Below are 26270 nucleotides of genomic sequence, written 5' to 3'. Positions count from 1 at the left end.
GGCTTAGGCCAGGGATAGGCAACCTTGGCTCTTTTATGACTTATGGACTTCAACTCCCAGAATTCCTGAGCCAGCCATGCTGAGGGGAAAGGGAGAGGGTTCCAAGCTGAGCCATGCTGGCTCAGGAATTCTGGGAGTTGAAGTCCATGAGTCATAAAAGAGCCAAGGTTGCCTACCCCTGGCCTAGGCCTAGGCCGCTTTCTGACTCATGGACTTCAACTCCCAGAATTCCTCAGCCAGCATGAGAGAACTATGGCCCCCTTAATGACAATGTGGACTTCAACTCCCAGAATTCCTGAGCCAGCCTGGCTCAGCTTGGAAACCTCTCCCTTTCCCCTCAGCATGGCTGGCTCAGGAATTCTGGGAGTTGAAGTCCAGGAGTCATAAAAGAGCCAAGGTTGCCTACCTCTGGCCTAGGCCTAGGCCGCTTTATGACTCATGGACTTCAACCCCCAGAATTCCTCAGCCAGCATGGCTCAGCTTGGAAACCTCTCCCTTTCCCCTCAGCGTGGCTGGCTCAGGAATTCTGGGAGTTGAAGTCCACCAGTCATAAAGAGGCCGCAGTTCCTCATGCTGGCTCAGGAATTCTGGGAGTTGAAGTCCACCAATCATAAAAGAGCCAAGGTTGCCTACCCATTCTGGAGGAATCGGTCTGTGTGGTGTGTGCACTCACACACACGTAAGCGTGCCCACCAGAAAGGAGGGCAAAAACCCCATCACTCGTTCCTTCTCCTGTTGCATCTTTGACACCTTCCTGTCGGATATTTGGGGAATCTGGGTTGCGCCCAGAGATTTCCAAAGCAGCCTGTTGTAGGATATGGATCAGTGATGCCGAACCTTTGAGAGACCGAGTGCCCAAACTGCAACCCAAGATCCACTTATGCATCGTTGGGTGCCGGGTGGGCATGGCCCATTGGGTGGGCATGGCCCATTGGGTGGGCATGGCTGCGGTGATAACGGTCGACTGGGTGGGACTAGTTCAATCAATCAATTCCAACTTTACGAGATCTTCCCCCCCCCCCCCGCAAGAAGTTGAAATTGACTGATTGAACCTTTTTTTTTTGCACACAGTGGCGGAGGCCTAAAGCGAAAAGGTTTTATAAAACCCAGCTGAAGGCTTAGCGCGCGTGCCCACAGAGAGGGCCCTGCGTGTCACTTGTGGCACGCGTGCCATAGGTTCTCCACCACGGATATAGATCTTGTGCTGCCAATTCCTGGTCCGTTCTGGCCCAGCTCCAGGATTTGCAAAGCTGACACCCACAAACTTGCTGGAATTTAATCTGACGGTGGCTGGATTTTTATTTATTTTTTTTGGTCCCGCGTGCGAGGAAAAATAAGCGAGAGCCGATGGAAGGAAAGGCAAAAACGATCAGCAGGGACAATGGCGAGACGGCCCCTAATAGCTTTGATTCTTAGGCTTCTAATCTCCCCGCAGGCTTGTCAGTCCTTATTCTTCTCCACTGGCGGTCAGAGGCCTCTGCATTGGGGCTGAGTGACAGGCAGGCCTGCCCAGCTATGGGGCCTCCTCGCGCCGTGCCCGATGTTATCAGGAGCGGACAAAGGCTGGAGAAATGTCAGCCTGTTATCAAGACCCCCCAACTGCCACCGGGATACATATGCCAGAACAGGAGGGCCCCTACCATCGGCTCCGTGCATTGTCTGGGAGAGGGAGAAAGGGACTTGCATGAGTGCGCGCACAGACACACACACAAACACACAAGCCCAGAAGGTGACAATAGGAGAAGCTTCCTGATTTTGGAGGGAAGGAAGCAGACGACTCCTCGAAGGGACAAGAAGATCACCAGGCAAACCAGAAATTTAATAACAACAACAACAACAACAACAACTGCTCTGGGACTTCAGAATTCAAACAGACAAGCACCTGCAACATAACACCCCAGACTTAACAATTGTCGATAAGAAAGACAAAAAAGTCTGGATAGTGGACGTGGCAGTGCCTGGAGATAGCAGAATAGAAGAGAAAGAACTGGAGAAGATAACAAAATACAAAGACCTACAAATAGAAATAGAAAGACTGTGGCAAAAGCAAGCAAGGGTAGTACCAATAGTCATAGGCTCCTTGGGTGCAATCCCAAAACAACTGGAGCACCACTTGAACACCATCATGGCATTGACAAATTCGCTATTAGTCAATTGCAAAAGGCGGCCTTATTAGGAACTGCTTCCATCCTGCGACGATATCTGTAATACCATCAAACATCCACATCTGCCTATCCCAGGTCCTGGGTAAGGACTCGATAGGTAGACAAAATGCCAAATCCAGTCTGAACATCTGGCTGACTGTGCGATGATCGATAATAATAATAATAATAATAATAATAATAATAATAATAATAATAATATAGCAGAGGAACAAAAGATCAACTCCTAATAGACAAAATGATCTTGGAAAACTGCAAGAAAAGGAAGACCAACCTGAATGTGGCATGGATTGACTACAAAAAGGCATTTGACTCTCTGCCACATGACTGATAATCAAGTGCCTAGAAATAACAGGAGTCAGTAGAAACATCAGAAAATTTGTGCAAAGATCGATGGCACAATGGAAGACACAGTTGCAGATCAATGGTGAGAGACTGGGAGAGGTTAATATCAAGAGAGGAATATTTCAAGGATATTCATTGTCACCATTACTATTTGTTATTACACTGTTTCCTCTGTCAACAATACTGAATAACTCAGGACATGGCTATCAAACATCAAAAACATCTATCAGACTATCCCATCTCCTTTACATGGATGATCTGAAGTTGTATGGAAAAACATCATCTGAAATAGAATCGCTGCTCAACACTGTCCGTATATATAGCCAAGATATTGTAATGGAGTTTGGCTTGGAGAAATGTGCCACACTTACTATCAAACAAGGAAAAATAGTGAAAACTGAAGGAATCAAGATGCCCCACGAAAATAACATTAAGAGTCTGGATGAGGAAGAGTACTACAAATACTTGGGTATCCTTCAAGCTGACAACATCAAGCACACTGAAGTCAAGAAAAAGATTAGAGGTGAATACATCAAGAGAGTGAAGAAGATCTTAAAGTCCAAACTCAATGGAGGAAATACCATAAAGGCAATCAACACCTGGGCAATCCCAGTCATTAGGTACACAGCTGGAATAGTGGACTGGACTCAAGCAGAACTAAAAGCAATGGATAGGCAGACCAGAAAAATAATGACAATGAATCATGCCCTTCATCCACGCAGTGACATTGACAGACTTTATCTACCAAGGCAAATAGGTGGACTTTGGAATGCTACAAGTACATCAGATGGTTGAAGAAGAAAAAATGGCTTTGGAAGAATATCTGAAGAACAATGATGAAGATGCACTGAAATTAGTATATCAGGAAGGCTTACTGACTACTGGAGAGACCAAACTGGCCTACAAGAAAGACCAAATGAAGAACAGAATAGAGGCATGGGAAGACAAAGCACTACATGGCCAATACATTAAAAAATAGCTGGGAAAGCAGATAATAACAAGACCTGGCAATGGCTAAGAGCAGGAAAATTGAAGAAAGAGACCGAGGGACTAATTCTGGCTGCACAAGACCAAGCCTTAAGGACAAATGCATACAAAGTCAAAATTGAGAAGACAGCAACAGACAGTAAGTGCCGCCTATGCAAAGAAGCTGAAGAAACAGTGGACCACTTGGTAAGCTGTTGCAAGAAGATTGCACAGACTGATTACAAGCAGCGGCATGACAAAGTAGCAACAATGGTGCATTGGAAGATCTGCAAAAAATATCATTTGCCTGTAAGCAAAAACTGGTGGGATCATAAAATAGAGAAAGTCATAGAAAATGATAAAATTAAACTGCTCTGGGACTTCAGAATTCAAACAGACAAGCACCTGCAACATAACACCCCAGACTTAACAATTGTCGATAAGAAAGACAAAAAAGTCTGGATAGTGGATGTGGCAGTGCCTGGAGATAGCAGAATAGAAGAGAAAGAACTGGAGAAGATAACAAAATACAAAGACCTACAAATAGAAATAGAAAGACTGTGGCAAAAGCAAGCAAGGGTAGTACCAATAGTCATAGGCTCCTTGGGTGCAATCCCAAAACAACTGGAGCACCACTTGAACACCATTGGCATTGACAAATTCGCTATTAGTCAATTGCAAAAGGCGGCCTTACTAGGAACTGCTTCCATCCTGCGACGATATCTGTAATACCATCAAACATCCACATCTGCCTATCCCAGGTCCTGGGTAAAGACTCGATAGGTAGACAAAATGCCAAATCCAGTCTGAACATCTGGCTGACTGTGCGATGATCCATAATAATAATAATATCCTTTGCAAGGATCCCCTTTTCTTTCCATAGCCCCCCAGGTTTGGGTGGGGCTGGGCTGCCTTTTCTGCCCCCGCCCCCACCCCCGAATCTTCCTCCAACAGCTTCTGCTGTGTCTTAGATACATCGACCTTGCAAAACAAAGAAATTTCCTTTTCCTCCCAGTATACAACAGGTAGAATTGTGGAACCACAAATTGCAATGTGTGGCAGCAGCCAAAAAAGCCAACGCAGTCCTGGGCTGCATCAACAGAGGGACAGAATCAAGATCATATGAACTCTTAGTACTGCTTTATAAGGCTTTGGTAAGAGCAAATGGGGAATCCTGCATCCACTTTTGGTCGCCATGATGTAAAAAAGATGTTGAGACTCTAGAAAGAGTACAGAGAAGAGGATCAGAGGACTGGAGGATAAAACACACAAGGAACGGTTGCTGGAATTGGGGATGTCCAGTTTGATGAAGAGAAGGACGAGGGGGGACATGATAGCAATCTTCCAATATCTCAGGGGCTGCCATAAAGAAGAGGGAGTCAAGCTATTCTCCAAAGCGCCTGAAGGCAGGACAAGAAGCAACGGATGGAAACCGATCAAAGAGAGAAGCAACCTAGAACTAAGGAGAAACTTCCTGACAGTGAGAACATTTAACCAGTGGAACAACTTGCCTCCAGAAGCGGTGAATGCTCCAACACTGGAAGTTTTTTAAGAAGAGACTGGACAGCCATTTGTCTGAAATGGTGTAGGGTTTCCTGCCTGAGCAGGGGGTTGGACTAGATGACCTCCCAGGCCCGCTCCAATTCTATTTCTCTATTACAGGCTGAGCTGTACAATGGGATTAAACCTGTCATCTATTTAGAGTCATTGCGTTGCCACAAAGGCCGATGTCCTGAATTCTGTTGTTCCTTATCCAATCCCAACTGAACTTTGACCATTGTTTGTTTGTTTGTTTATTGTATCACATGCTTTTTTATTTTTTATAAACGACTTGAAATGGTGAACATATACAACGCATGTTCCTCTTTTACCAAGAGAACCAACTCTATGAGTTAGGTTGGCGTGAGAGAAATGGACCAGCTCAACGTCACTCTGCCGGCTTTCACGCCTAAGGCAGGACTAGTGTTCATAGTTTCTTGGTGACTGGCCCAATGTCACCGAGCTAACTTTCATGGTTAAGGCAGGACCAGAGTTCCTTGTCTCCTGGTGATAGGCCCCGAGTCCTCCAGCCAGCTTTCTTGGCTAAGGTGGGGCTAAAATCCACGGACTTCTGCTGCTTTCTAGCCTTAACCAAACTAAAGAAAAGAACTTGCAAACAATGAGTGTCATTTTGTTAGAGCAGTGGTTCTCAACCTGTGGGTCGGGACCCCCTTTGGGGTCGAATGACCATTTCACGGGGGTCGCCAAACAATGCAGTCCGCCATTTTTTCCCCCCTTTTCCTTAGCTGTGCTACTCCCTTTTATTCTATTGGCTTTTGAAAGCCAATAGAATAGACTCTCTTGAACAGAGTCTAATTCTATTGACTTTCAAGAGCCAATAGGAATTGTCCAGGCTGTCTCTGCCCTGCTGAGCCCGCCAAAAGTCCCCTTCTGCAAACGGTGCTGCACCAGTTGAGTCGTCCTCGACTTACGACCGGTTGAGTAGTCCTTGACTTACGACCGGTTGGGGGTCGCGGCATTAAAAAGGTTGAGAACCACTGCGTTAGACTGTGAGGCCGGCCTTGACTCCCTCTCACTTTCTGCGACTTAACCCTTCAACCAAATCTGGCTTGAGTTCTGTTCACAGGTTCTGGCTATCCCAGGACAACTGCAAGGTGGACATGCAGACCTGGTCTTACCTGTCAATGATGACCGGATCGGAGGGGGTCTCGTTGCGGTTTCCACAACTTTTCTTGTCACAGCAGCGGCTGTGGGGTTGGGAGAAAAGAGGGGGGGAGGGTCAGGCAGAGGAGAAACACAAGATTGTGTATGACTTTCCCTGAACATCTAAAGCAGGGTTGGGGAACCTTGTCTCTTTTATGACTTGTGGACTTCAACTCCCAGGAGTTCAACTTCCCTCCTTCCTTCCTTCCTTCCTTCCTTCCTTCCTTCCTTCCTTCCTTCCTTCCTTCCTTCCTTCCTTCCTTCCTTCTTTCCTTCTTTCCTTCCCTCTTTCCTTCCTTCCTTCCTTCCTTCTTCCTTCCTTCCCTCTTTCCTTCCTTCCTTCCTTCCTTCCTTCCCTCTTTCCTTCCCTCTTTTTTTCCTTCCTTCCTTCCTTCCCTCCCTCCCTCCCTCCCTCCCTTCTTCCTTCCCTCTTTCTTTCCTTCCTTCCTTCCTTCCTTCCTTCCTTCCTTCCTTCCTTCCTTCCCTCTTTCTTTCCTTCCTTCCTTCCCTCTTTCTTTCCTTCCTTCCTTCCTTCCCTCTTTCCTTCCCTCTTTCTTTCCTTCCTTCCTTCCTTCCTTCCTTCCTTCCTTCTTTCCTTCCTTCCCTCTTTCTTTTCTTCCTTCCTTCCCTCTTTCTTTCCTTCCTTCCTTCTTTCTTTCCTTCCTTCTTTCCTTCCTTCCTTCCTTCCCTCTTTCCTTCCTTCCTTCCTTCCTTCCCTCTTTCTTTCTTTCCTTCCTTCCTTCCTTCCTTCCTTCCTTCCTTCCTTCCTTCCTTCCTTCCTTCCTTCCTTCCTTCCTTCCCATACTAACCCTGATTCTTCTTCTGTTCCCTTAACTCAGTGGTGGCGAACCCATGGCACGGGTGCCAGAGGCGGCACTCAGAGCCCTCTCTGTGGGCACACACGCCATTGCCCCAGTCCTGGGCCTTCAGCTGGGTTTTATAAAACCTTTTCGCTTTAGGCCTCCGCCGCCGTGTACAAAAAAAAGAAGGTTCAATCAATCCGTCAATTTCAACTTCTCGCAGAAAAAAAAAGATCTTGCAAAGTTGGAATTGATTGATTGAACTTTTTAGTCCCACCCAGTCTGCCGTTACCACCGCAGCCACGCCCACCTAGTGGGCCACTCCCACCCAATGGGCCACGCCCACCCAATGGGCCACACCCACCCGGCACCCGACGATGCCTAAGTGGGTTTTGGGTTGCAGTTTGGCCACTGGGTCTCTCTAAAACAGTGATTCTCAACCTTTCTAATGCCGTGACCCCATAATACAGTTCCCCATGTTGTGGTGACCCCCAAGTGGGTGTGGCCACCAATAAGAGGGAGTAGGACAGCTAGGGAAAAGGGAAAAAATGGCGGACAGCATGGTTTGGTGACCCCTGTGAAATGGTCATTCGACCCCAAATGGGGTCCCGACCCACAGGTTGAGAACCACTGCTCTAAAAGGTTCACCATCACTGCCTTAACTATTTACGCCTGCCAGATAGAATTAAAAGGTACTATGAAGGTACTACTACTAGTACAGTGGTTCTCAACCTGTGGGTCGGGACCCCATTTGGGGTCGAACGACCATTTCATGGGGGTCGCCAAACAACGCAGTCCGCCATTTTCTTTTCCCCTTTTCCTTAGCTGTGCTACTCCCTTTTATTCTATTGGCTTTTGAAAGCCAATAGAATAGACTCTCTTGAATAGAGTCTAATTCTATTGGCTTTCAAAAGCCAATAGGAATTGTCCAGGCTGTCTCTGCCCGGCTGAGCCCGCCAAAAGTCCCATTCTGCAAACGGTGCTGCACCAGTTGAGTAGTCCTCGACTTACGACCGGTTGGGGGTCGCGGCATTAAAAAGGTTGAGAACCACTGTACTAGTAAGTAGTATGTTCATCTTTATGTTTCAGAAATCTGAAATACTGGGTGCCTGCAGGCATCGCCTTTTCCCAAATTCCCTCCAGCACAGAGAGGAAGCAGAGAAATCAACGCACTAAGACAGTCCCAAGGGGCCTGGATCGCTTTGCAACTTGGTTCTCCTTGCCACAAAGAGTTCTGAAACTTGGTTTGTCTCTCAAGGACAGAGAACAAATCTTGCAAACCGCTGAGGGAGGGAGGGCAGTCAAGAAAGACACCCCAGTAGATGTCCTGCACATCAACCCACTGTGGAAGCATGGGAAACTGGTTGCAAAGAAGAGCATTAAGTTTCCCCAAATTTCCCCCCCCCCAAAAAAAATTTGGCCACAAAGATTCCGCGGTGGTTTGGTTCTGTTCCAAAAACAGGCTTTGCTGCATATGGGGCCTGGAACAAGCTCATGTGTAACTTTTTAAAGCAGCGGTTCTCACCCTGTGGGTCGGGACTCCATTTGGGGTCAAACGACCATTTCACGGGGGGTCGCCAAACAACGCAGTCCGCCATTTTCCCCCCCTTTTCCTTAGCTGTGCTCCTCCCTCTTATTCTATTGGCTTTTGAAAGCCAATAGAAGAGACTCTCTTGAATAGAGTCTAATTCTATTGGCTTTCAAAAGCCAATAGGAATTGTCCAGGCTGTCTCTGCCCTGCTGAGCCCGCCAAAAGTCCCATTCTGCAAACGGTGCTGCACCAGTTGAGTAGTCCTCGACTTACGACCGGTTGAGTAGTCCTCAACTTACGACCGGTTGGGGGTCACGGCATTAAAAAGGTTGAGAACCACTGGTTTAAAGCAATCACATCTTTTCACAGGGGGCAACTGTTCATCCAGGGAAAAGAAGCAGCTGCTTTAAAGAGACGCAGACAGGGACTCCTACTCCAAAGCAGTTGCTAAGTTTGGACACCTTGGAACAGGACTGACTTTCCTCTTTGGGAATCCTGTTTTGCAAGAAACTATGTAATGGAATAGTAGAGAGTTGGGAGGGGCCTTGGAGGTCGTCTAGTCCAACCCCTGCTTAAGCAGTAAATCCTATCCCAGTGCTGGCGAACCTTTTAGAGACCGAGTGCCCAAACTGCAACCCAAAACCCACTTATGTATCGTCGGGTGCTGGGTGGGCGTGGCCCATTGGGTGGATGTGGCCCATTGGATGGCTGTGGCCCATTGGGTGGGCATGGCCAATTGGATGGCGGTGGCCCATTGGGTGGGCGTGACCCATTGGGTGGGCGTGGCTGCGGTGGTAACGGCAGACTGGGTGGGACTAAAAAGTTCAATCAATCAATTCCAACTTTGCGAGATCTTTTTTCCCCCCCCCCCCCCGAGAAGTTGAAATTGATTGATTGAACCTTCTTTTTTTTTTTTTTGCACACGGCGGTGGAGGCCTAAAGCGAAAAGGTTTTATAAAAGCCAGCTGAAGGCTTGCTTTGGCAGCACATATACTAAAATTGGAACGATACAGAGAAGATTAGCATGGCCCCTGCGCAAGGATGAGATTTGGTGGAACATTCAAAAGATTTTTAAAAGGAAGATAAAGTTCACCCCTCAATTATTCTTATTGGGTATCCTTGTGGATTTAAATGACAAAGACACTACTTTAATGTTGAATTTATTAACTGCAGCAAGGTTATCAGTAGGCTCATATTGGAAGAAGGACTCGTTGCCTACTTTAGAAGAATGGATATTTAAAGTTTCTAACTTTGCAGAAATGGCAAAAATTTCTGCTTATTTGAAGGATCATACCACAAGAAAGATATATTATTGTCTGGAGAAGATGGATAGATTATATTCAGAAAAAATATGGGACTATAAAGTTTCATTTATTTTATGAGTAAATTTTATAGTAACTGTTGTAGAGATTTGTTTATATGACTTAATTTAAGGGGAATTAAAGGTTAAGTATGATGGTTTTTTTTTCTCTTTTATTTTTTTTCTTTTTTCTTTTTTATTATTGTTAACTTTCTTAATAATAACCCTGTATTCTGCTTTGGGAAGCGAGGGGGGGAGGGTTGAGGGTGGGTGGGTGGGTGAGTGGGTGGGTAATGATAATATAGACATGGTAAACGCTTGGGCGTTTCCCCTATGCTGCGTTCATGTGTGTGAGAGGGATGAGAGGGGAGGAAGGAGTAGGGAGGAAGTAGGATGGTTAGAGGAGAAGGGGAGGGGAAGAGAGTAGGAGGGGAGGAGAGAAAGAGGAGGGAAGTGGATTAGAGAGGGTGGACGCAGCCTGGGGGGAATGGGCAGGCGGTACCAATGGTTAGGAATTTAATTGTATTTTGTATGAATAAATGGAAAATAAAAACTTTTTTAATAAAAAAAAAAGCCAGCTGAAGGCCTAGGACTGGGGCGACGGCACGCGTGCCCACAGAGAGGGCTCTGCGTGCCACCTGTGGCACCCGTGCCATAGGTTCGCCACCATGGTCCTATACCAAACGTAGTTAATCCAGCGATGAAAACTCACTACTGCAGCCAGTGGAACGTGGATTTCTGGATGGATCCTCCCCAAAGAAGAGAGATGACCAGATCTTGTCTCAGTGTTAAGCATCCTTGCCGTTGTACGCCCTACTTTTCGAGATCCCTACCCAATTACTGTTTTCTCAATCATTAGAGCGAGTACCATCCCTCACATTAAATATAATTAATCTCTGATCTGATAAACAGCCGAGAGCTCTAAATTTTATTCCCGGCTCCCCTCGGGGGACCGGCAATTCCACCCGTCGTTCCATAAACAACAAAACCAACGGCGTGCGTGGAAGCCACAATATTTTGCCCTCTCGAGTCGCTCCTACGAGTCCCCGAGCCACCCCACCTATTCCCTTAGCCCCTGGGATCATTAGCAAGGCTCCTGAAGATCAATTAGCCATGAAACTTGGCAAGGAGGCAGCCGTGCTAATTTGCAAAACACCAAGAGCAAACGCAGTAAACAAAGCAGGCGTTAATAGGACACCCGGGAGCTTAGCTGTCGAGTGTGGCTCCTTCACACTCACCCCCCCCCCCAGTGGACCCACCTCCCAGCATTTGGTGAAGGAGGCAGTCCCCCCTCCTGGCTGGTCCTGGGTGTGAATTTAGCCACAGAGGCAACATATACACACACAGCCTGCCCAGCCTGTCCTGTGGTTCCACTTAAGCCAGGGGTCTTCAAACTTGGCCCTTTGATGACTTGTGGACTTCAACTCCCAGAATTCCTCAGCCAGGCACACTGGCTGAGGAATTCTGGGACTTGAGGTCCACTCCTCTTAAAGTCTGTATCAGGGGTCTTCAAACTTGGCGCTTGTATGACTTGTGGACTTCAACTCCCAGAATTCCTCAGCCAGGCATGCTGGTTGAGGAATTGTGGGAGTTGAAGTCTACAAGTCATAAAAGGGCCGAGTTTGAAGACCCCCGAAGCCTTTGCTCTACATTTCAATATGGCGGCATCCACGTGTGCCCAGTCTTTGAGTTCAAAAGCACATTAGAATGCATGGATTTGGGTCCTGCCAAATCTTTGGGTGAGTTTCTTCCACCTCCTGATCCAAGAAGTGAGGAGGATGCAAGAAGTTGCAGGAACTGGGTTTAATTCTAGTTTAATGAAAAGAAGGACCAGGGGGTGACATGATAGCAATCTTCCAATATATGAAGGGCTACCCCAAAGAAGAGGGAGTCAAGCTATTCTCCAAAGCACCAGAGGGCAGGACAAGAAACAATGGATGGAAACCAATCAAGGAGAGAAGCAACCTGGAACTAAGGAGAAACTTCCTGACAGTCAGAACAATTAACCAGTGGAACAACCTGCCTCCAGAAGCAGTAAATGCTCCAACACTGGAAGTTTTGAAGAAGAGACTGGACAGCCATTTGTCCAAAATGGTGTAGCGTTTCCTGCCTGAGCAGGGGGTTGGACTAGGTGACCTCCCAGGTCCCTTCCAACTTTATTATTATTATTAACAACCTGCCTCCAGAAGTGGTGAATGCTCCAACACTGGAAGTTTTTAAGAAGAGACTGGACAGCCATTTGTCTGAAATGGTATAGGGTTTCCTGCCTGAGCAGGGGGTTGGACTAGATGACCTCCAAGGTCCCTTCCAACTCTGTTATTCTGATGGTATCTGTGACATAGGAGAGAGGTGGCCAATCGTGGCAACTTTAAGATGTGTGGACTTCAACTCCCAGGATTCCCAGCCAATGGCTGGCTGGGGAATTCTGGGAGTTGAAGTCCCTAAGTCTTAAAGGTGCCAAGGTTGGACATCCCTGTTGTAGGATAAGGAACAGCGTTCAATGTTCCCTACCCACTCACCTTTTTCTTGCAAGCATCAGCCCCCCACCTGCACCCACCTGCACCATTAAGGCGCACTGACACATTCCCCCCCCCCCCCCCGTTAAAAATGCAGTGTATTCTTTAATAAGATGGCTTTAGAATTGTATCTGGCAATTGTATCTTCAGGAGGAGTCTGGTAGCTCTAAATTTAATAAAAGGCGGAAGCATTTGTGAGCTGAAGCTCACTTGGCTGGAAATGCTTTATCAGGGAAGCTCAAGGTGAAAGCTTTTCAATAAAATTTCTTGGGCGGAAATATGTTATGGGATTTTTCCTTCCTTCCTTCCTTCCTCCTTCCCTCCCTCCCTCCCTCCCTCCCTCCCTTCCTTCCTTCCTTCCTTCCTTCCTTCTTTCCTTCCTTCTTTCCTCCCTCCCTCCCTCCCGCCCTTTCATCTGTCTCATCCTTCTTTCCTTCCTTTTTCTTTCTCCTTCCTTCCTTCCTTCCTTTCCTTCCTTCCTCCCTCCCTCCCATCTGTCTCATCCTTCTTTCCTTCCTTTTTCTCCTTCCTCCCTCCCTCCCTCCCTCCATTTTATCTGTCTCATCCTTCTTTCCTTCCTTTTTCTTTCTCCTTCCTTCCTTCCTTCCTCCCTCCCTCCATTTCATCTGTCTCATCCTTCTTTCCTTCCTTTTTCTTTCTCCTTCCCTTCCTTCCTTCCTTCCTCCCTCCCTCCATTTCATCTGTCTCATCCTTCTTTCCTTCCTTTCTTCCTTCTCATCCCTCCCTCTCCTTCCTCCCTCCTTCCCTTTCTCTCTCCCCCCTCTCTCCTTTCCTTCCTCTCCCTCCCTCCCTCTCTCCCTCTGCTCCTCCTTCCTTCCCTCCCACTTTCATTCCTCTCTTCCTCTTCTTCCTCCCACCCTTGTAACTGTGGCTAAGGGGAAACCAACTTTCTACAAACCATGACTACAAACCTGGGTTAAAATGCTCCTCATTCATCTTAATTTAAGCCACTTCACCCAGGCCGTGTGAGCCAGGCCCTTGTGAAGAAGAACAGAAGGACGACTGGTTGAAACTAGACCTGAAGGCTTAATTCTGGACATCCTGGTTATTAATTCAGAATGTTGGACAAAGTTTGCCGCCACAGGTCAAAGGTCCGACAATTCCTACATCCTGAATCCAACAGTGGGCAGCCAACCCCCTTTTCTGAAATCTAAATGGCTGTGGCTGCTTTGAATTCTTCAGTTTCTCAAATTTTCCCCTCTTGGTTTCCCTTGTTACATGCAACAGGGCTCTTCAATCATAGCCATTTTGACTTTTTTGACCCCCTGTCCCTGCAGGCATCCCCCTTCTTCTAAGCCACCGACTCCAACCTCCAGATCATCCTGCTTGTTGCTTCTGGCGCTTTGCAAAACGGCCTCACCTTCACACCCCAAAGTGTCCTGCTCAAAGTTTCCCAGAAGTCCTCTTTTAATGTCACCCAGCCCACCGTGCCCAGCCACGACTTACCTGCACATGATCTCGTGAGTTAACAAGACCCGGCACATCTCGGGGTTCTTATCCTGACCTTCGTAGATGATGGCCTGCAATCAAGAAGGAGACGCAACTTTAGGAAGTGCCCGGATAGTTGCAGACCTGCTGGTCTTCTGCAGGAGACCATGGTTGGGTCATTCTGTGCAGAGCTTCAACCATCGATACCATTAAGGCCTCCTTCCTTCCATCTTTCTGTCCCTTGCTGGGCATCCCTGACTCTGTCTCAGGTGGATCCTCAGGAAAGGTGAGGTATTGCTGTCCCAGATAGATGCATCTCCACAACCTTCTGAGATAGGTCAACCATCACACAACGTGATGGTTACCTCCATGTAGACATCTACATGGAAGGGTGCCCTTCAAGACCAAGACCAAGAACAGAACAGAACAGAATAGAATTACAAGGAATGGAATGGAATGGAATAGAATAGAATAGAATAGAATAGAAAATATGGAATGGAAGAGTAGAGTAGAGTGGAATAGAACAGGAATAAGGAACAGAATGGAATGGAATGGAATGGAATAGAATAGAATAGAATAGAATAGAATAGAATAGAATAGAATAGAATAGAATAGAAGTAGAGTAGAGTAGAGTAGAGTAGAATAGAATAGAGAATGGAATGGAAGAGTAGAGTACAGTGGAATAGAACAGAATAGAATAAGGAACAGAATAGAATGGGATGGAATGGGATGGAATAGAATAGAATAGAATAGAATAGAATAGAATAGAATAGAAGTAGAGTAGAGTAGAGTAGAGTAGAATAGAATAGAGAATGGAATGGAAGAGTAGAGTACAGTGGAATAGAACAGAATAGAATAAGGAACAGAATAGAATGGAATGGAATAGAATAGAATAGAATAGAATAGAAGCTGGAAGGAACCTTGGAGGTCTTCTAGTCCAACCTCCTCCTCAGGCAGAAAACCCTACACCATTTCAGACAAATGGTTGTCCATTCTCTCTATTTTATTTTCTTTGTGGCTGGACTTCTCTGCGTCTCCAACCCACCTCCCTTTAGGTCTTGCTTTCCAATCTGCCTCTTCCTGCCTGCCAATAAACCAGGGTTGCATGGATCATTCCTCCCCAGGCTTGGACGAATAGGGGAGGCTGGTTCTTTTGGATTCAGATTGATTTCCTATCGATCGCAAATGTCCCCTGACCTTTGATATCCAATCTTGCTGGGCACGGGGGATTCAGCTTGGTTGAACAAAGGAAACCAGAATTAGGCTGCATAGCTAATGAATGGGGAGGTGGGAAGGACAGAGAGAAAAAGAGAGAGAGAGAAGGGGGGGGACTTTCCCATCCCCACCCCCTAACATTCTCACAGAATTGGATCAAGGCATCTGCCAGTTAACAGAATATCAAAGCTGGAAGGGACCTTGGAGGTCATCTAGTCCAAACCCCTGCTCAGGCAGGAAACCCTACACCATTTCAGACAAATGGCCGTCCAGTCTCTTCTTAAAAACTTCCAGTGTTGGAGCATTTACCGCTTCTGGAGGCAGGTTGTTCCACTGGTTAATTGTTCTAACTGTCAGGAAGTTTCTCCTTAGTTCCAGGTTGCTTCTCTCCTTGATTAGTTTCCATCCGTTGCTGCTTCTCCTGCCTTCTGGTGCTTTGGAGAATAGCTTGACTGCCTCTTCTTTGGGGCAGTCCCTGAGATACTGGAAGGCTGTGAATGTCCCCCCTCGTCCTTCTCTTCATTCAACTAGACATTTAGCGAAGCATGATTCTTTTCCTTCTTTTCATTTAAGGTCAAGCATAAAGTCAGACCTCTGGGAGAAAATCCAGGGTTCGGAAAAAAATAGCGCGGGACGCTCCTTGGTGCAAAGTAGGTGTTAAACACCCGCTGTCCCATCTGGGCCAGGAGCTCTTAACCCCCAGCCAGGAATCTGCCTCTCCACTTAATGGTGTTGATTAATAAGATGGAAACTTAATGAAGCCTCTTCAATTATTTTCAAGAATTAATTCCCTGGGAGTTTTCCTCCAGAGCGACCTTGTTCAGAGCGTGCAAATTCTAACAGTTGCTTGTTTTTAACATCGGGGACCAATTGCACTTTTTCCCCGCCAGCAAAGGCCTAATTTGGGGGCAGAGCTGGTGAAAAGGTCTGTCTTTTCATAACCTAGGTTAATGGGGACATCTGATTTGATTTGATCCTGGATGGATCAGGGATAATGTTTGCAATGATTTGTAGTAGATAAACTGCTGGGGAGTTCCTACGAGTAAAATACAATAACTGATAATTGACCGAGAGCCTGGGAGTTTTGCTTTGTCATTAATTTTAAGTGTTAACTATTTTTTCCTTCGTATATGTAACGTATCACGGGTCATATTGAGTTGCAAATAGATGTAGAAGTTTATAAATGTTTGACCTGTTTTGCGGGGAAGTTATTATTGTTGCAATGTACAAGTAGTCCTCAGCTTATGACCACAACTGAGTCCAAGATTTAGGTTGCTAAATGACACATTTGTTAAATGAGACATTTGTTAAGTGAGTTTAACTGCATTTTACTATTTTTTCTTGCCACATTTGTTAAGTGAATCACTGCAGTTGCTAAGTTAATAATACAGTTTTTTAAGGGAATCTAACTTCCCCCGTTGAGCTTGTCAAAAGGTCGCAAAACGTGATTGTGTGACCCTACGACAGTGCAACAGTCCTAAATGTTAGTGGTCAAGCATCCAAAGGTAGATCACGTGACCCTAGGGATGCTGCAATGGTCATAAGTGTAAAAAATGGTCATAGGCCACTTTTTTCAGTGCCGTTGTAATTTCGAACGATCACTAAGCGAATTATTGCTGCCTCTTCCTCCAAACTACAATTCCCAGCATCCTTTGGAGGACTTTGCAATGGGCGTTGCAGTATGTTTGTTCTAAATCCCAGAAATATCAGTGATGGCCCTCTTAAGCACAGCCAAAAACGTTAAGGATGCCACCCCATCGTACCCCAAGCACAGGGCGTGGTTACCTGCTTGGACATGGAATCAATGAGTCGTACGTAGAGATCTTGCTCAGTTCGAAGTCCTGTGAAAAAGCAAAGTTTGGAGCATTAGTGTTTCTCCAGGCTGGGGAATTCTGGGAGTTGGGAATTCCACCTTTCTTCAGGTTGCCAAGACCGAGAACCACAGCCTAGGCCAGGGTTAGGCAACCTCGGCTCTTTTATGACTCCTGGACTTCAACTCCCAGAATTCCTGAGTCAGCATAGCTGGGAGTTGAAGTCCATGAGTGATAAAAGAGCTGAGGTTGCCTAGCCCTGGCCTACGAGCTTAAGGCAACCATCCCTTGTTTTTTATGCTCACAACAACTCTGCAAGATTATTAAGTTGCCTCGTAGAGTCTCCACAGTGTTTAACCATCTGTCTCCCTGGTCTGGGTCTATACCAGGGGTAGGCAACCTTGGCTCTTTTATGACTTGTGGACTTCAACTCCCAGAATTCCTGAGCCAGCCTGGCTCAGCTTGGAAACCTCTCCCTTTCGCCTCAGCATGGCTGCCTCAGGAATTCTGGGAGTTGAAGTCCACAAGTCATAAAAGAGCCAAGCTTGCCTATCTCTGGACTAGGCCTAAGCCGCTTTATGACTCGTGGACTTCAACTCCTAAAATTCCTGAGCCAGCATGTGGGAACTATGATGCCTTTATGACTGGTGGACTTCGACTCCCAGAATTCCTGAGCCAGCATGGCTCAGCCTGGAAACCTCTCCCTTTCCCCTCAGCATGGCTGCCTCAGGAATTCTGGGAGTTGAAGTCCACGAGTCTTAAATCGGCCTAGGCCTAGGCCAGAGGTAGGCAACCTTGGCTCTTTTATGACTCATGGACTTCGACTCCCAGAATTCCTGAGCCAGCCACGCTGAGGGGAAAGGGAGAGGTTTCCAAGCTCAGCCATGCTGGCTCAGGAATTCTGGGAGTTGAAGTCCACGAGTCATCAAAGAGCCAAGGTTGCCTACCTCTAGCCTATACCAATGTATAACAAACTTAGCCACTCTTCCTCAAGGCAGGAATGGTTTCTTACAAATGCTTTACTTCCACTTTGCAAGAAGCCCAGAGTGTGATTAAAAGAGGAGACCCCAATTGCTGACCTCCAAGTTGGAGTGAGTTGTGTGTGTGGGGGGCTTGTCTTCTCCTCATTACCTTGCGAGCTTCTGAAGCCACCCTGAGCCCTGTCTTATCTAGTCCACTGCAGGCGAAGGGTCAACACAAGCGTTGCGTGAGCCAATGTATCTCAGCGGCTTCCATCTTCCAAGTAGCCTTCACCAAAGGCAGCAGGGCTTCACCACAGCCCCGGCTGTAGGGTCCTTACCGTTACTGTACAGCAGCTGCAGCCGGTAGTGAATGCCGTTGTTGGTTTTCTCTCCGTTCTGCTCCTATCAGAAAGGAAGGAGGAAATAAAACAAAGGTGCCCGGTGGAGATGTTCAACCTGGTGTTCCTCAAAGGCACGTTCAACCAGGAATGGCGGGCAAGCGGGAGACACGTTTCTTTGGAGTTACAATAAAGTGTGAAAGGGGGTGGATAAACTGGAGTTGCCTCTTGCTTTCTGAGTCTTGGGGGAATCCCCCATCTTGCTTAGGTCAAGATAGGGAGTTGAGGAAGAAGAGGCAGAGAGGGCAGCTTCTGAACGTGCATCTTGCTGGAATTAGCCTGGGGTGCAACCATCCTCCTCTTCCTCTTGTCTACCTTGAGATCCTCCTGTCCAGATTGGCTCCTTCCTCAGCCCCCTCTTCTCTTTCTCTTTCTGTCTCTCTTTCCTTCCCTCTTTCCCTCTACCTTTTTCGTTCTCTCACTCTTTCTCTTTTTCTCTCTTCTTTTTTTCCTCTTTCTTTTTTCTCTTTCTGTATATTTATCAGCATTCAGTCAAGGGGGAATATTTTATGTGTATGTTTGATATTTTGCTTTACACACATTTCCTTCCTTCCTTCCTTCCTTCCTTCCTTCCTTCCTTCCTTCCTTCCTTCCTTCTTTCCACTTTTCTTTCTTTCTTTTCTTCTTCCTTCCTTCCTTCCTTCCTTCTTTCCACTTTTCTTTCTTTCTTTCCTTCCTCCTTCCTCCCTTTCTTTCTTCCTTCCTTCCTTCCTTTCTTCCTTCCTTCCTTCCTTCCTTCCTTCTTTCTTTCCACTTTTTTTTCTTTCCTTCCTCCTTCCTTTCTTATCTTCCTTCCTTCCTTCCTTCCTTCCTTCCTTCCTTCCTTCCTTCCTTCCTTCCTTCCTTCCTTCCTGTATATTTATCAGTATTCAGTCAAGGGGGACATTTTATGTGTATGTTTGATATTTTGCTTTACACACATTTCCTTCCTTCCTTCCTTCCTTCCTTCCTTCCTTCCTTCCTTCCTTCCTTCCTTCCTTCCTTCTTTCCACTTTTCTTTCTTTCTTTTCTTCTTCCTTCCTTCCTTCCTTCCTTCTTTCCACTTTTCTTTCTTTCTTTCCTTCCTCCTTCCTCCCTTTCTTTCTTCCTTCCTTCCTTCCTTTCTTCCTTCCTTCCTTCCTTCCTTCCTTCTTTCTTTCCACTTTTTTTTCTTTCCTTCCTCCTTCCTTTCTTATCTTCCTTCCTTCCTTCCTTCCTTCCTTCCTTCCTTCCTTCCTTCCTGTATATTTATCAGTATTCAGTCAAGGGGGACATTTTATGTGTATGTTTGATATTTTGCTTTACACACATTTCCTTCCTTCCTTCCTTCCTTCCTTCCTTCCTTCCTTCCTTCCTTCCTTCCTTTCTTTCTCTCCACCCTTCCTTTCTTCCTGCCTTTTTTCCTTCCTCCTTTCTCTTCCTTCCTTCCTTCCTTCCTTCCTTCCTTCCTTCCTTCCTTCCTTCCTTCCTTCCTTCCTTCCTCCTTCTTTCTCTGTGTGCATGTGTGTGTGTGAAAATCTAGATGGCACCCCCCCGAAATACACACACAGTGCCCAATACACGTCATCTTTATTAGATCAGGGTCTTTGCCCAAAGACTATCCTTTAATTGTATGGAAAATTAGATTTCTGGCATGGATTGGACACACCATAGTCGATAGTTTTAAGGAGACACTCACACCGCCCTAATCCGGTAACTTGACAAAGTGGGCAGAGGAGGAGAAAAGGGCCGTTTTAATCTAAGAGCATTTATCGAGTTTTGTTTCTACGTGGAAACTGTTTCTGGACTTTTTGCCAGAAACTGGAAAAAAACAACAACGGGAAAGCTGGATTTTGATGATTAAAATGGTTTTGTTATTATAGCAATGACCTGAAACATTGTGAAGTATAAAGCAAAATGTTGAGGTTGCGGGTTGTTTTGTATTTTACTGCACTGAAAAAGTCAGGAGCCACCCTTTTTTTCCCCCCTTGCACTTTCTCTTGGTTTTCTAACATTTGGGTTTATTTGTATTTATATCTTGGAAGGACATTTAATAAAATTTATTAAAAGGATTAACCTGGTAGTTTTAGGTGAAGGCTTAATAAGAGGGGTTTCCCTTTTCTTCTTCAAAGATAGATATTGTTTATAATGCCATAAGGGTGTTGGGGTTGGACTAGATGACCTCCAAGGTCCCTCCCAACTTTATTATTATTATTATGAAAGTCATAATGATATGTTGCAGCAAAGTTCCCTTTATGCTATTTTAGACTCTTGGGTGTTTCTGCTCGCCACTTAATCCTGGTTCTTTTCTTTCTTTTATATCAGTGGTTCTCAACCTGGGGGTCGGGACCCCATTTGGGGTCAAACAACCATTTCACGGGGGTCGCCAAACAACGCAGTCCGCCATTTTTTTCCCCCTTTTCCTTAGCTGTGCTACTCCCTTTTATTCTATTGGCTTTTGAAAGCCAATAGAATAGACTCTCTTGAATAGAGTCTAATTCTATTGGCTTTCAAAAGCCAATAGGAATTGTCCAGGCTGTCTCTGCCCTGCTGAGCCCGCCAAAAGTCCCATTCTGCAAACGGTGCTGCACCAGTTGAGTAGTCCTCGACTTACGACCGGTTGAGTAGTCCTCGATTTACGACTGGTTGGGGGGTCGCGGCATTAAAAAGGTTGAGAACCACTGTTTTATATGCTGTGTCTCCTGCGGTTTATCTCCCCCCCCCTTACAAATGCTCAATAAAAAAATAAATACGTGAATGAAAAAGGCGCTCGGGGAGCCATTGAGGATATTTTCAATATTACTCCAGCAACTGTCTAAACTCTGCTGGATTCTGATGGCTGCTGGAGGAGAAAAAAAAAATCAAAATGACTGCAACTGGAAAGGTTTGGGGGATATTCCATCCTGACTATTTCCTCTGTGTCGGTGTGTATTTGGGGAGATGTTTGAAAGAACCACGTATGAATTGGGAGCTTACTCTGTCCTTCTCCACAAAGTCGATGAAAGACGTCCTCTCGATCTCCACCGGCTGTCCGTGACGGTCGTATATGGCAAGCACGAAGTGGAAAAAGTTGGATTTCCTGAGGTTGGACGGGGGCTGCTTTTCAAAGTGGGCCCGAGCCAGCCCAATGCCACTGGGAGGGAGAGAAAGGAGAAGGGGGTCTTTAAGTGGATGTAATCCCAAACTTCTTCAGGGGCTGAGCTCAGCCACCCTTCGAACGCCAAAAGACAGAATAACAAATAACAGAAAACAGAGTTAACAGAATAGCAGAATAACAAAATAGCAGAATAGAATAGTAAACAGAATAACAGAATAGCAGAATAACAGATTAGCAGAATAGCAGAACAGAATAGTAAATAGAATTAGAGAATAGCAGAATAACAGATTAGCAGCATAACAAAATAGCAGAGTAACAGAATAGCAGAATAGCAAAATAACAGAATAGTAGAGTAACAGAATAACAGAATAGTAGAACAGATTAGCAGAATAATAGAATAACAGAATAGCAGAATAGCATTGCAGAGTAAAAGAATAGCAGAGTAACAGAATAACAGAATAACAGAGTAACAGAATAATAGAGTAACAGAATAGCAGAATAGAATTGCACAGTAAAAGAATAGCAGAGTAACAGAATAACAGAATAACAGAGTAACAGAATAATAGAGTAACAGAATAGCAGAATAGAATGGCAGAGTAAAATAGCAGAGTAACAGAATAGCAGAGTAACAGAATAGCAGAGTAATAGAAGAGTAGAGTATCAGAATAACAGAATAGCAGAATAACAGATTAGCAGGATAATAGAGTAACAGAATAGCAGAATAGAATTGCAGAGTAAATGAATAGCAGAGTAACAGAATAATAGAGTAACAGAATAGCAGAATAGAATGGCAGAGTAAAATAGCAGAGTAACAGAATAGCAGAGTAACAGAATTGCAGAGTAACAGAAGAGTAGAGTAGCAGAATAACAGAATAGCAGAATAACAGATTAGCAGGATAATAGAGTAACAGAATAGCAGAATAGAATTGCAGAGTAAATGAATAGCAGGGTAACAGAATAGTAGAGTAACCGAATAGCAAAGTAACAAAATAGCAGAGTAACAGAATAGCAGAATAACAGAATTGCAGAGTAACAGAATAGCAAAATAACAGAATTGCAGAGTAACAGAATAGCAAAATAACAGAATAGTAGAGAGAATAACAGAATAGCAAAATAACAGATTAGCTATTATTAGCAGAATAGTAGAGTAACAGAATAGCAGAATAGCAGAACAGCACACTAACAGGGTTGGGAGGGACCCTGGAGGTCTCCTAGACCAGAGGTCCCCAACCCCCCCATCCGTGGACCAGTACCGGCCGCGTCATGCCAGAACCGGGCTACACAAACAAGCAAAACCTCATCCACGAGATGCAGGCAGCCCACAAAATCACGCACCCGCCAGTCAGCAGAAAAACCTCTCTCCACGGAACCGGTCCCTGGTGCCCAAAAGGTTGGGGACCTCTGCCCTACTCTATTTTCTTCTATAGGTAGTCCTCAACATACGACCATAATGGAGCTTGCCCATGTTACCCAATCAGGTCATGAAATGTTTGCAAGAAAACAACCAAGCTCAGCGAACACCAAGGATTCCGCAGCTCCAAAGATTTCACCTTGGAGCTTTGAGAATTTTCAATCCAGAACATCTAAAGAACTTCAGGGCAGGAAAGTTGTCCCACTGCCCCTTTTTTCTGCTTCGTGGAGAGCCTCTCTCTGAGAGTTCCCAGATAGCCACTTGCAGAAGAAATCCAATTTTCTTATTTGCACACCAGGTTTCATTCTTCCCAACGGCATCCTTTTGGGTGCACAACTTTGTGCCTTCCTTGAGAGCAGAGGGCAAAATCCACACAACATCTAACAACTGGTCCTGGGTAGTCCAACGAGGACAAGTTCCTTGCGTTCTCCTTCCAGGTGCAACTTTATCTACAGGTAGTCCTTGACTTCAACCACCACTGGACCCAGAATTGGTGTTGGTCAATGTGTTTTGCCCCATTTTACAACCTTTCCTGCCACAGTTGTTAAATGAATCCCTGCAGTTGTTAAGTTGGTAACATGATGGTTAAGTGACTCTGGCTTCACCATTGACTTTGCTTGTCACAAGTCACAAAAAGGCAGGGGTCTTCCAACTTGGCCCTTTGATGACTTGTGGACTTCAACTCCCAGAATTCCTCAGCCAGGCACATGTGTCTGGCTGAGGAATTCTGGGAGTTGAAGTCCACGAGTCATCAAAGGGCCAAGTTGGAAGACCCCTGATATAGACTTTAAGAGGAGTGGACTTCAACTCCCAGAATTCCTCAGCCAGCGTGCCTGGCTGAGGAATTCTGGGAGTTGAAGTCCACAAGTCATAAGAGGGCCAAGTTTGAAGACCCCTGATATAGACTTTAAGAGGAGTGCCTGGCTGAGGAATTCTGGGAGTTGACGTCCACAAGTCATACGAGGGCCAAGTTTGAAGACCCCTGATATAGACTTTAAGAGGAGTGGACTTCAACTCCCAGAATTCCTCAGCTAGTGTGCCTGGTTTGAAGACCCCTGTCTTAAAACATCCTGGCTGAGGAATTCTGGGAGTTGTAGTCCACAAGTCATAAAAGGGCCAAGTTTGAAGACCCCTGTCTTAAAGCATCCTGGCTGAGGAATTCTGGGAGTTGTAGTCCACAAGTCATAAAAATATCTACATATTTTTAAGCCTGTCTCTGTATTTGTCAAGTCTGGAACTGCAGATTTTCTGCAAAGAAAGCACATTTTCGTGACACAATAATCTCCACCACAGCTGGAAAATGCCCACTGTGAGCATTGCAATCCAGATAACAAATACTTAAAACTTCTGGGAACTATAATGAACACTTTAGGCACCTGGATGTGTACAGAAAGGGAGAGAAGAAGAAAAAAACAGGAGTTTCAGCTGCCTTGGAACTTGTAAAACTGAGTAATAGTAGGTAGAAAGGAAATTTACTGCATTGGTTTCATTTATTGGGGTAATTAAAGTATAATACCACTCTGCAAAAAAATAAAAGGGTTGGAGGAAGAAAAAAAAAAATGAATAAATGAAGGAGAAAATTTAGGAGATTAAAGGAAACCTGAGAGAGAGACCCAGCTGTAGGAAACCGCTGTCTGGATTGATCCAAAACCCAATTAGGGCCTTGTACACGTAAACCCCACCTTATGACAACTGAGCTCAAAATTTATGTTGCTAAGTGAGACACTTGTTCAGTGACTTTTGCCCCGTTTTACGACCTTTCTTTCAACAGTTGTTAAGTGAATCATTGCGTTTGTTAAGTTAGTCACACGGTTGTTAAGTGAATCTGGCTTCCCCATTGGCTTTCCTCATCACGTGACACACACACCCCGGAACACTGCGACTGTCATAAATACGAATCGGTTGCCAAGGGTCTGAATTTTGATCACGTGACCACGGGGATGCTGCAACAGTTGTAAGTGCGAAAAAAGGTGATGTCACTCTTTTCAGTGGTGTTCGAATGGTCACTAAATAAGCCACTGTAAGCCAAGGACTCACCGCAGACGGGGACTGCAGCCAAGATATTAAAAGACGCTTGCTCCTGGGGAGGAAAGCTATGGCAAATCTAGATAGCATTCTAAAAAGCAGAGACATCACCCTGCCAACAAAAGTGTGTATAGTCCAGGCCATGGTTTTCCCAGTTGCAATGTACGGCTGTGAAAGTTGGACCATAAGAAAGGCTGAGCGCCAAAGAATGGAGGCCTTTGAGCTCTGGTGCTGGAGAAGACTCCTGCGAGTCCCCTGGACTGCAAGGCGATCCAACCGGTCAGTCCTAGAGGAGATCAACCCCGACTGCTCCTCAGAAGGCCAGATCCTGAAGTTGAAACTCAAGGACTTTGGCCACCTAATGAGAAGGAAGGTCTCCCTGGAGAAGGGCCTAATGCTAGGAAAGATGGAGGGCAAGAGAAGAAGGGGACGACAGAGAAGGAGGGGGCTGGAGGGAGTCACTGAAGCAGGAGGCGTGAGCTTCAATGGACTCCAGAAGATGGTAGAGGACAGGAAGACTTGGAGGAACATTGTCCATGGGGTCGCGATGGGTCGGACACGACTTCGCAATTAACAACAACAAAAGCCAAGGACTACCTGTAGTTATTTTTGAAAGACTGAACTTCAACCAGCCCAACTTGTAAAGGTAGATGCCCTAATCCTCTGGCTCGTGAAAGTCTTCAAACCCCAATATTGGAACACAGAAACAGACCCCAAAACAGATAAAATGACAATGAAGAAGATAAATCGCTCTGGGATGGCTAGAATTCAAACAAGACAAGCGCCTGTCACAAAACACTCCCAACTTAACGATTGTTAATAAGAAAGACAAAAAAAAAAGTCTGGATAATGGACATGACGGTAGCTGGGGACAGGAGAAGAGAAGGGAAAGAACTGGAGAAAATCAGAAAAATATATATAGACCTGCAAACAGAAGTAGAACGACTTGGGTGCAAACATCTGGAGCATCAGTATGGACAAAGTCACCATCGGTCAACTGCAAAAGGCAGCTTGGTTTAGGACACCTCACATCCTGTGATGATATCTTTCATTCAACTCAAACAAGAATATCTGCCTATCCCAGGTCCTTGGGAGGGACTCAGTTGATGGATAAAAATGCCAAATCCAATCCAAACATCTGGCTGACTGTATGACCCATCCTAATAAGGGGGACTGGATTAGGGGACTGGAAGCTAAAGCATATAAGGAACGGTTGCTGGAATTGGGGATGTCTAGTTTAATGAAAAGAAGGACGAGGGGGGACAGGATAGCAGCCTTCCAGTATCTCAGGGGCTGCCCCAAAGAAGAGGGAGTCAAGGTCTTCTCCAAGGTGCCTGAAGGCAGGACAAGAAGAAACGGATGGAAACTGATCAAGGAGAGAAGCAACCTAGAATTAAGGAGAAACTTCCTGACAGTTAGAACAATTAATCAGTGGAACAACCTGCCTCCAGAAGCAGTGAATGCTCCAACACTGGAAGTTTTTAAGAAGAGACTGGACAGCCATTTGTCTGAAATGGTATAGGGTTTCCTGCCAGAGCAGAGGGTTGAACTAGATGAACTCTAAGGTCCCTTCCAACTTTACTATTATTATTATTATTATTATTATTATTATTATTATTAT

The 26270-nt window shown here is 45.6% G+C and overlaps 1 protein-coding gene and 1 pseudogene across 3 annotated transcripts in view; one reads left to right on the top strand and one right to left on the bottom strand.

Annotated features, from left to right (window-relative positions):
• LOC120319710 (transcription factor COE1-like) overlaps positions 1 to 26270 on the bottom strand; it is a 90721-nt gene that overhangs the window by 46322 nt on the left and 18129 nt on the right. For all 3 annotated transcript variants that reach the window (XM_039368820.1, XM_039368821.1, XM_039368822.1), the window contains exons 3-7: positions 21093 to 21249; positions 18099 to 18162; positions 16773 to 16828; positions 13791 to 13864; positions 6152 to 6220 (exon numbers count right to left, since the gene is read on the bottom strand). In XM_039368820.1, coding sequence (XP_039224754.1) covers positions 6152 to 6220; positions 13791 to 13864; positions 16773 to 16828; positions 18099 to 18162; positions 21093 to 21249 — 420 coding nt within the window. The remainder of the gene's footprint in view (positions 1 to 6151; positions 6221 to 13790; positions 13865 to 16772; positions 16829 to 18098; positions 18163 to 21092; positions 21250 to 26270) is intronic.
• On the top strand, positions 9481 to 9580 carry LOC120319729 (annotated as a pseudogene).

This window comes from Crotalus tigris, unplaced genomic scaffold (genome assembly GCF_016545835.1).
Source record: "Crotalus tigris isolate CLP2741 ecotype Arizona unplaced genomic scaffold, ASM1654583v1 scf7180000020941.558017, whole genome shotgun sequence".
NCBI lineage: Eukaryota > Metazoa > Chordata > Lepidosauria > Squamata > Viperidae > Crotalus > Crotalus tigris.
Note: the sequence above shows the minus strand (reverse complement) of the source record. Positions and strands in the feature narration are given on the sequence as shown.